Source organism: Lactuca virosa, chromosome 9 (assembly GCF_052849685.1).
Source record: "Lactuca virosa cultivar CGN04683 chromosome 9, Lactuca_virosa_CGN04683_v6, whole genome shotgun sequence".
Taxonomy (NCBI): Eukaryota; Viridiplantae; Streptophyta; class Magnoliopsida; order Asterales; family Asteraceae; genus Lactuca; species Lactuca virosa.
The window spans coordinates 22,893,831-22,904,325 of NC_136434.1; the positions used below are offsets into that span (position 1 = coordinate 22,893,831).

General features: G+C 38.3%; 1 protein-coding gene across 1 annotated transcript; it reads right to left on the bottom strand.

The window, feature by feature from the left end:
* Window positions 1-636: 636 nt before the first annotated feature.
* LOC145139022 (uncharacterized) lies at window positions 637-1,116 on the bottom strand. The gene has a single exon (XM_079072987.1). The coding sequence runs from the start codon at window positions 1,114-1,116 to the stop codon at window positions 637-639; it is 480 nt and encodes a 159-aa protein (XP_078929113.1).
* Between the last annotated feature and the right edge of the window lie 9,379 nt (window positions 1,117-10,495).

The following is a 10,495-nucleotide window of genomic DNA, read 5'->3' on the forward strand; positions in this document are numbered from 1 at the left end:
TCCAAAGATATAATAACTTCATCTAAGACGAGAGTGTCACGTCTATAAGTAATAGTATCACGAAAATGGATGTAGGATTCGGGCAACGACAACAAGAATAAATCCAAGTCTTCATCTTCATACTTTTTTTTTGGAACGGCATAAATTTTATTAAAAACTAGCAAAAAGCTAGAAAAAAAGTCATCACAACAAATTACAAGCTAAAAGAGGATTATGTAACCAAAAGGTTCAACCAATTTTAGCTTTTCTACACCTATTGGAAATACAAAAGAAAGCTCTGTCTATCACCTCATCTAAAATAACTGATTTCCTAGGTAAAGCCGATCCAAAAATGACAGAATTACGAAAATTCCATAAACACCATAACGTAGTCAAAATGGCCAAAAAAAAGGCTTGGCGTCACCCACTTCCCAAGGAAATAGAATTCGACCACGAAAGAAGATGATCAATAGAACAGTGTTGAGGAATTTGGACACCCCATTAAATAGCAACACGGGTCCATATCTCTAACAACTGGCAACAACCTGCAAAAAGGTGATCAATAGTCTCAACGGTATTGGAACAAACAAGGCATAAAATCGAATCCACAGTAATGCCTCGGTGAGAAAGTGTCTCTTTAGTAAGAATACTTCGTGACTACAATCTCCAGATAAAGATGTTGATCTTGATAGGAACCCAATTATTCCATCTAGTTTCACAACCACACGTGAGCAACATCCCACTATCCAAAAAAACTCTGGCTGAAGAAACAGAAAAGGAATCAGATACGTCGATAGTCCACCCCAAACGGTCTGGTATCGACTGAAGCTGAACATCCTGCATCAAAGAAATAAAAGCATCCCACCGAGTCTGCTCAATGCCTCCTTTAGGAGTCCGCTTGAGAGAATCAGAATCCCATCCAAGTAACATTCTATCATGAACCGACAGAGATCCATGAGTGTCCAGAGCAAAAATCCTATGAAAAGACACAGCCAGGGGAGCATTCCCCTTCCACACATCATGCCAAAAAGAAGTCACTCTCCCATCACCAATCCTAATGGGGCAAAAAGACTGAAGATCTAAACCACGATCTTTGAGCTGGACCAACATCCAAATAATACCATTCCAAGGACCCATCGTCCCTCTCCTCGGGGAAAGAGAGCTACAGCCACCATCAGACCCATAAAGAGCTTTGACGACATTAACCCAGATCAAATCCGAATTATGAAATAATCTCCGGCGCCATTTAAAAAGTAAAGCTCGGTTGAAGGAGATCAAACTACTGATACCAAGACCCCCCCCTCTTTTCTGTTAGCTAAAGCTTTATCCCAACAAACCCAATGCATGCATCTTTCATCCAAATCCACACCCCAAAAAAACCTAGCTCGAAGAGACTCCTTTTACTAACTCTTTGAATGTGCATATATGTTCAGCCACATAACCTCCTTCAATCATTTTAAGATTGAACAACTAAATGTAACTTATTTGGTAGGCTCTTCGTCATCAACAATTTCTCCAACTTTAACCATAAAGAAACCGTTGAAGTTTCATGCAAATGAATATGGGATTAAGCTTTTAAATCTTTCATCTCTCTATTTTCTTCGGTCCATGTAGTGGGCATCTTTTCAAAACCCAAAAACGCATTGTTTCAATCCAATATCAAAATATTGTACTTAATCGAAGACATGATTAATCACTTGATAAAATGATCCTAATAAACTAATATTAAAACACAAAAGCACTGATACCAATTGTAGTAATACATGTATGAGACACACCCCAAGAATCCGAGTGATATAGAATAATATTAGTTTGATGCGGAATGAAATCAAAACATTAAGCGTAATCAACTATTAATAAAATACGAATGAAAAGGATAAATAAAAGAGACACAAGAATTTATGTGGAAAACCCAAATAAGAAAAAACCATGGGCGGAGGAAGCCGAGAAACAATGCGCTATAATTTTGCAGAGAGATTACAAATAGCTAAAATTGGTGGAATAATTTTTGCAATATGCACACTTCTCATTCTTTAGCTATATATAAAAATATATACAACTCTTACTACTACCAATAAAAAACACCACATGCATATTTATTGTATGTATAAAGGAGCCGCACCAAACAAATGAGAAAAGAGAAAAGAGAATGTGTCGTTGAATTTTAATTACCACCATTTATTGCATCTTTAGAATTGGTTACAATTTCCATCCATGAATTGAATAGTGCCACAAACTCCCACCATTTATTGCATCTTTAGAATTGGTTACAATTTTATCCATGAATTGAATAGTGCCACAAACTCCAGTTTTATATATATGGTCCTTCAACAATTGACCATTTCTCATTTTTTAAGACACAATTTCCACAACCTACAAATTAACCACTTCATCCCTCATTGTTGTATTTCAATCATTGTATACCCATACCTATATAATACTCCACAATCTACACAACTGAATACATGCTTTACGCTTTCTTATGGAGTTTGATCTTGCAAGTTCAATATAAGACCGGAAGCAGTTTGAGGGTCGATTTTGGTGAAAACTGTTAGATTTGCCTTTGCCGCACTACTTTTTTCAACTTAGATAAGCTTTGGTGCGATGATACTATCAACAATTGATATTTTTCAATTCGAATTCCAACCCAGATACAAAAACCCCTTCGATTTCGATTCACCAAACTATAACAAAAGCTTTGATATCAACTTTAATCAACGACACAAAAGATGTAGAAATAGTAGCAGATCACACATATACGTGCAATTCAGCCAAACCCAATGTTTTCTCTGTCTCCTCTGCCTAAGCCGTCGGTACTCGCCCCTCTCGCAGTGGATCTTTCCGATTTTGAACCCTCCGGTCCTGTATGAACCAAAAAACATTACATAGAGCAAAAGGGGAGAAGGGGTGGAATAGAAAAGGAATTCGTGTCAGACGTAGAACAAAAAAGGAGAATGTTGGTGATTTTAGTGTCACCATATCATTTTAAGTAACTGGAACTGACATGTGAGCTAAGGGGCTTCATAATTTGTACGCTAATATATGTACGGGGTTGTGCGGAGTGCACGCATGTATAAGATCGAATTAGAAGCCGGTTCGACGACTAGTCGGGGGTCCAGAGGCAGCGCCCCTGGGTCCGGGGTTTCCAAAGGGGCAGCGCCCCTAGCGGGGTCCAAGGGGCAAAGCCCCTGGCTGGGTGATTATGGTAAAACTAACGAAACTCGTTAGTTTTGGTAACCCTAATCCGGATTATCCTGACTTGCTTCCAAAGCAACTAAAGACGGCCCAACCCTAATGAAACCCTAATCTCATTTAATATATAAACGGTTCTTCCTCTTCAGAAGAAGGTTACGGATTTGAGCTCTCGTTTTCATCAAACTCTCACAGAATCTCTCTAACAAATTGGCTTACGATTTCTGTGCCTAGAATCGTAAGTGTCCACTTGGATTATCCTAGGCTGAATTTCTTGCAACCCAGGCATAGAGTAGAAATATCAGTTCGGAAAGTGTTCTCACGATCCAAGTTGGTATCCAGTTCTCCACTACAAACCCTAATTTTCTTACACAAAAGGACGACATTATTTATGAGAGGCTGAAAATGAAACTGTTAGGAAAGTATTGTTGTCAAATCCTGAAATGCAAAAACAATGTGGCCAAATCCTGAAATGCAAAAACTACACTGTTCCTCGTAGCTACGCGAATTAATATTATATATCATTAACTAACGTGCATTTATGTTGACTATAAATATGAACTAGTGGGGATGCCTTACCTACGCGTTGCTGTGAGTTTATTAATCTTATAATTTTAACTTCGTTTATGTAATGCCGTCTTCTTATATAGAGACCATTTTTGTAATCTCACTATTACACCATACCGTTATTATAATTTCTTTTATATATGGACCATTTCTATAAAGTCGTCATTATATAGGAACCATTTTATGTAATATCGCTTATACATAGGGACCATTCATGTATAAATAACACAAATTATAAACAACAGGGATCAAAACTGTAAATATATTAAATTAAAAACTATAGTGACCAAATTTGTAATTGCTGCAAATATAAAAGTATAATGACAAAAATTATAATTATCGTATTTTCTAAACAGGGACCAAAACATTAAATATGATAATTAAAAATTAATCACTTCCCAAGATTGTAATGAATGAAAATCAAAATTTACGGGGACCAAACTGCAATTATGTGATTTCCTGACAATTAGAAGGTATGTATAATAATTCTTTCCGCATTGCGTTTTCGTCGAAACCCAAACTGCCGCTCCCTTTCTCTAATTTCTCTCTGCCTCTCTCTGCAATAATACAATGGAGTTTTGGGGTAACGAATATCTCTCTTTGACTTGTTGTTTACGTTTCATGTGGATATTGTTGGGGTCGGAAAACTCTTCTATTAAACACTAAAATAGAATTACAATAGGAGGAGCAACTCTCACACTCAACTATTACAAAAGACCAACCCTCTCACTAACACTCTCACTCTAAGTTTTATACCATTTGTGTCTCTGTATTTGGGATGCATACAACTGAAGAATGAAGTCTCTATTTATAGTCTTGGCAGCCACCATTGTAGTTGCGTCTATTAATTGTGTTCATCATAGGGTGGGAAGAAAAACTTGTCCCGTAGGTTTCATTTTGTCAACAATGATGGCTACTGTAGCTTTGGAGGCTTTGGAGGCTGGAACACAACAAATCTCCCCCTCCAGTCTCCGTCCAACAATCCTCATCCCAACTATGTCAGCACATAGTCTGTGTTTCTCTTGTGTCACCACCTTTGTCAACATGTCTGCCTTATACTTCATAGTATTTCCCTTTCCGTCTTTCTTCAGTTTGAAAACCCACTTGTTTTTCAAGGCTTTCTTTCCTTTGGGGAGTTTCACCAACTCATATGTTTGATTCTTCTGCAAAGAATTCATTTCTTCTTCCATGGCCTTCTGCCAATTTGCTTTGTCAATATGAGATTGAGCTTCTTGAAAGCTCTCTGGCTCCCCCTCACTAGTAAGAAGGATGTAGTTTGAAGTCGGATATCTTCTTGATGGAGCACGGACTCGTTCGGATCGTCGAAATTGAGTTCCTTCATTTGCAACTTCTGGCAGTGGATCTGAATTATCCAGGGGTGGAAGCTCCCCCTCATCAACACCTTCTTGATATGCATCATCGACTTCTTCATCCACTTCTTCAGCGGAAACATCTTCTTTATTTTCAGATATTATATCTGAAACTTTGGAGCTTTGTTGCTTGTTAACCGGTGCCTTGAAATCATAATACTGGTTTTCATAGAAAACCACATCTCTACTTCGAATAACCTTCTTTAGTTTTGGGTCCCATAGCCTGTACCCGAACTCTTCATCTCCATATCCAATAAAGATGCATGGAGTGGATTTGAGGTCCAACTTCTTCCGCAGTTCACTTGATACATATGCAAACGCCTTGCACCCAAATACTCTCAAGTGAGAATATGATATGTCTTTACCCGTCCATATCTTCTCCGGAACTTCAAAATTCAATGGAGCGGAAGGTGACCTATTTATTAGATAGCAAGCTGTCAGTACAGCTTCACCCCAAAATGGCTTTGGGAGTTTAGTCATGCTGAGCATGCATCGAACTTTCTCAACAATGGTGCGATTCATCCGTTCTGCTACACCATTGTGTTGTGGGGTTCGTGGGACAATCTTTTCATGTCTGATACCATGTTCCGTGCAGTATTTAGAGAACTCACGGGAATAGTATTCGCCTCCATTATCTGATCGGAGACATTTTAGCTTCTTGCCTGTTTGTCTTTCCACCATTGCATGAAAAGCTTTGAAGCAGTCCAATACTTGGTCCTTCGTTCTCAAACAGTATGCCCATACCTTTCGTGACGCATCGTCAATGAATGTCACAAAATATCGGCTTCCACCAAGAGATTCTACTTCAATGGGTCCACATACGTCGGAGTGGACAAGGCTCAGCAACTCAGAGCGGTTCTTTCTTGTGGAGCTAAAGGAAACTCTGTGTTGTTTCCCTAATAGGCAGTATTTACAAGGATCCAAGGCAACATCTTTTGCCATTGAAATGGACTCCTTCTTTGCAAGAGTCGTCAATCCCTTCTCGCTCATGTGGCCTAGTCTTCTATGCCACAAGTTTGGTGATGTCTCTTCTTTAACAACATTGAGACTTGGTTGAAGCAACTTTGCATGACTTTTATAAAGATTACCATCAAGTTTTCCCCTTGCAACAACCATAACACCTTTCAACAACTTCCAGGTGCCATTTTTGAATTGATTATCATATCCTTGGACGTCAAGAGCTCCAACTGAGATAAGATTCATTCTCAGCTCTGGGACATGCCGAACATCTTTCAACACCAATGTACATCCAACATTGGTCTTTAAATGCACATCACCAATACCAGCAATGCTTGAGAAACTGGTGTTTCCCATCTTCACGGTACCATGGTCTCCGGGTTTATAAGTACTGAATAAATCCCGGTTTGGAGTCGAATGATATGATGCAGCGCTATCAATCACCCACTCATCATCATGAGTTTCAACATGTAGGCATGCTTCCTCCTCGTATGTAACAAGGGCAACGTCTTGTGTTATGGTGACCATGGTTTCACCATTCTCCCTGCTTGGATTCTGGCTTGTCTCGGGCTGCTCTCGTAAGAACCTTCGGCAATCACTCCTTTTGTGGCCATAATAATTACAATGATTGCAATAGCCTTCGAACCATGTATTTGAAGATTTACCTCGCTCTCGCGATTTCCCTCGATCTCGTGATTTCCCACGATCTTGGGATCTTCCTCTACTTTGACCATGTCTACCTCTGCCTCTACCTCGACCTCGGCCTCCAGTTCTGCCTCCGCCTCTTTCTTTGTTTTCTGACACGAGGGCAAAAGACTAGTCTGTACCAGCTTCTTTCCTTCTGGCTTCCTCGTTCATTAGGGCATCTGTGACCATCTCCATTGTCACTTTACCACCGGGGGCAGAATTGCTGAGAGTCACAACAAGCGTCTCCCAATTATCTGGTAGAGAACTCAAGAGCAATATGGCTTGTTCCTCGTCTTTGAGAACCCAATCAGCAGCACCGAGCTGGTTTACGAGATCCTGGAACTGACTCGTATGCTCGGTTATGGACGTACCACTTCGTAACTTGTGGTTTACAAGGCGCCTCATCAGCAAGGTCTTGTTGCGTGCCGTCTTTGCCTGATACATATTCTCGAGCTTCTCCCAAAGTTTGTACGCGTTTGTCTCTTGAGAGACATGATGAAAAACACTGTGGTCGATCCACTGTCGAATTTGTGCCACCGTTTTCCTGTTTATTCTCGTCCAAACTTCGTCTGTCTTCGTGTTGGGTTTGACGCCTTGCTTTTCTATAGGCTCTGCTAAATCTTTCAGATTAAGCAAATCTTCCATCCTTGGCTTCCACATGTTGTAATTTGTGGGCGTAAGTCGAACCATTGTAATCGTACTTGTAGATTCCATCGAAAATAAATGCAAATTTATTTTACAAATATTTCAAGGAAAAATTAGATAAAACCGAGCTCTCGGTTGGATTCGGAAGCGTCAAAAATGGTGGGGTAGAATTTTTCGGGCTCAAAATATACTTTCTTGAAAAGTTATGGATTAATTTGTAACTTTTCAGAATTATAGGGACTAAACTGTAATTTTCGCAGCTTACAGGGACTAATCTGAAACGTTTCTGCCAACCAGGGACCTTTCTGAAACTTTTCTGAAGTCTAGGGAGCAAACAAGTTACTTTCGGAACAAACAGGGACCGAACTGCAGTGTTTTAGAAACAGAGGGACCTGTTTGAAATTTTCGGAAACTTCAGGGGCTAAACTGAAAATATCTGAAACTCTGGTCAATGATGACGTCACTGTTGACGTCACTGATGACGTCACTCCTTCTTCTCCGGCGAGGCTTTCCGGCGACTGGTTTTTCAGGCGATATTTTCCGGCGATTTTGACCAAACTTTGACCGACGTTTTGGAGGTCTTCCCGTGGTCAAAAAATTACGAAAAATATATTTTCGGAATCCTTGAAACAAGCCCTTTCCAACGGTGTACTCAAAAATGGATTTTGAGACAAAAAAAAATTTGACGAAAAAACAGAGAAATTCGTAAAGAATTCCCTGGACACCAAACGGGGCTCTGATACCAGTTGTTGGGGTCGGAAAACTCTTCTATTAAACACTAAAATAGAATTACAATAGGAGGAGCAACTCTCACACTCAACTATTACAAAAGACCAACCCTCTCACTAACACTCTCACTCTAAGTTTTATACCATTTGTGTCTCTGTATTTGGGATGCATACAACTGAAGAATGAAGTCTCTATTTATAGTCATGGCAGCCACCATTGTAGTTGCGTCTATTAATTGTGTTCATCATAGGGTGGGAAGAAAAACTTGTCCCGTAGGTTTCATTTTGTCAACAATGATGGCTACTGTAGCTTTGGAGGCTGGAACACAACAGATATTAGATGCATTGTATGTATGATTTTTTTTTTGTCTGTGATGGAAATTAACTGGAAGGCAGCTGTATGCATCTGTTTGTGTTTGGGGAGGTTGTTTTGGTATGTGTTTGATCCTGTGTTGGTTTGATCCCAATTTGTGTTTGTTATTAGGAAAGAGGGTGTGCAAGTGTTGGTCTAGATTTAAAGTTGTGTTATCCCTTTTCCATGTTGGTTTTGATGATGATACAAATCTTCACTTTGATTTACCTTGATGATATTCATCGTGCTGTTATGGTTTCGTTCACAAACTTTGTTTTTTTATGTTTCATGTGGATATTAGATGCTTCATATGTATGGTTGGTTGTTTACATATTAATTGTATTTAACACTAGTTTTCTGTTTTGTTTGATGTTATGATGTGTGTTTTCAACTTTTCATTTTCTAAGTTGTACTATAATTTTATTTTTTTTGCAAACTCATATTGTTTTGATTCAGGTTTGGAGGTTAAAACTGGTGAGGTGACTGATGTAAAAATTGGTCAATGGAGGTCTTTGCATCTTGCTCAGGCTTGTCTTGGAGCAATTGATGGGGAAGGAGATGATCCTGTTCATTTGTACATCATAGTCGATGGAAAAAGATTTGTACTTGCAACTCTTTATCCTAAGTCTCTGCCAACCCAAGAATTTAACTTGGTGTTTGTCGAAAACTTTAAATTATCTCACGACATGAAAAACACGAGTGTTCACTTCTTTGGTACCCAAAATCTACAATGTGAGCTTGAATATCCTTTTCTCAAAAATACACACTGTTTTACTAACTTAGAATCTCTAAGTTTATATTGTTTTAATATTGATGTTTGGTGTGTTCAGTGAGTAAAATTATTAAAGATTCTGATGATGAAAAGGAAGAGACAAGTATTGAAAATTCTGATGATGAAGAGGAAGAGATAGCTGTTGGGTTATAGTTATTTTGAGCATGTTAATTAGAATTAAAGTTGTGGTCATTTGTTTGTTTTTCTTTTACCGAGTCCTTAAGAGAATGTGGAGTGTTGGGTGAATTAATCTTGTGTAAGTTGGATGCTAGCCTATTTAAGGCACATTTTGGATGTTGAATGAAAGTAACCTGCATTCTTTCCATCTTTATTTCTTTCTCTGAAAAATCACAGATCACCTTTCTTATTTGAAGAGTTGTTTTATTCAAAAGAAGAAGCTTCATCACCTATATTAACAAAAAGCACTTGGACATTTTTGCCCCTGTCCCATGTTTGCTGGTACCGTAGATACTCCATCTATGTGGCTTTGAGTTAAATCCCAATCATTCAAGGCAATCTAAGTTTGCACTCATTTTAGTATTTTCCTTTTCTTATTACAAATTTTGATGCTTCTGTTTAAGGTTTAAACCAACTATTTACATTCTTGCCTAAACTTTTTTTTGTATGCCTATCTTCACTAAAAAAAAGTATTCTATACCTTTATGATCAGATATAAACGTTTGCTGGTAAAAACATTTCTTTTTATTTTTCACCTTTATGATCAGATATAAACGTTTGCTGGTAAAAACATTTCTTTTTATTTTTCAAGGGTGGAATGGTCATTTACTCTCTCACAGTTTATTCAGCCTAATAAAGCAATACAACTCTTACTTCAAAGAAACATAAAAAAATCAAACACATTTTCACAAAATAAGTGAACACCGAGAAGTTCCCTACAAAAACTTCAGTTACCAATCATGAATGAACTTGAGCCACGGTTGCTGTCTGTTTGTTTTAGTCTGCTGCTTTTGGGTTCTTTGACATTTTTGCCCTTGGCTCCTCTTTTACTACTTTGCTGCTGTCACAGTCTTAGTGTTGTTTGAGTAGTTGTAGTTTGGTTCTTCTTGTTGGTTAGGTTTTTGTTCTTTCTGTGTTTGTTAGTTGTACTCGTTGCTGGAGGTTCTCTTAATAAAAAAAATCAATTTATTTCTTTTTGTTAATTTAATGTAATTTTTATACAGGATGGAGAGTGATGATGAATCTGAAGAAAATTTGGTGGATGACCAGATTTAATGGCGAAAATTTT

Coding starts and splice junctions, on each gene's coding strand:
- LOC145139022 (XM_079072987.1), bottom strand. CDS start 1,116: ATGGGTCCTTGGAATGGTATTATTTGGATGTTGGTCCAGCTCAAAGAT.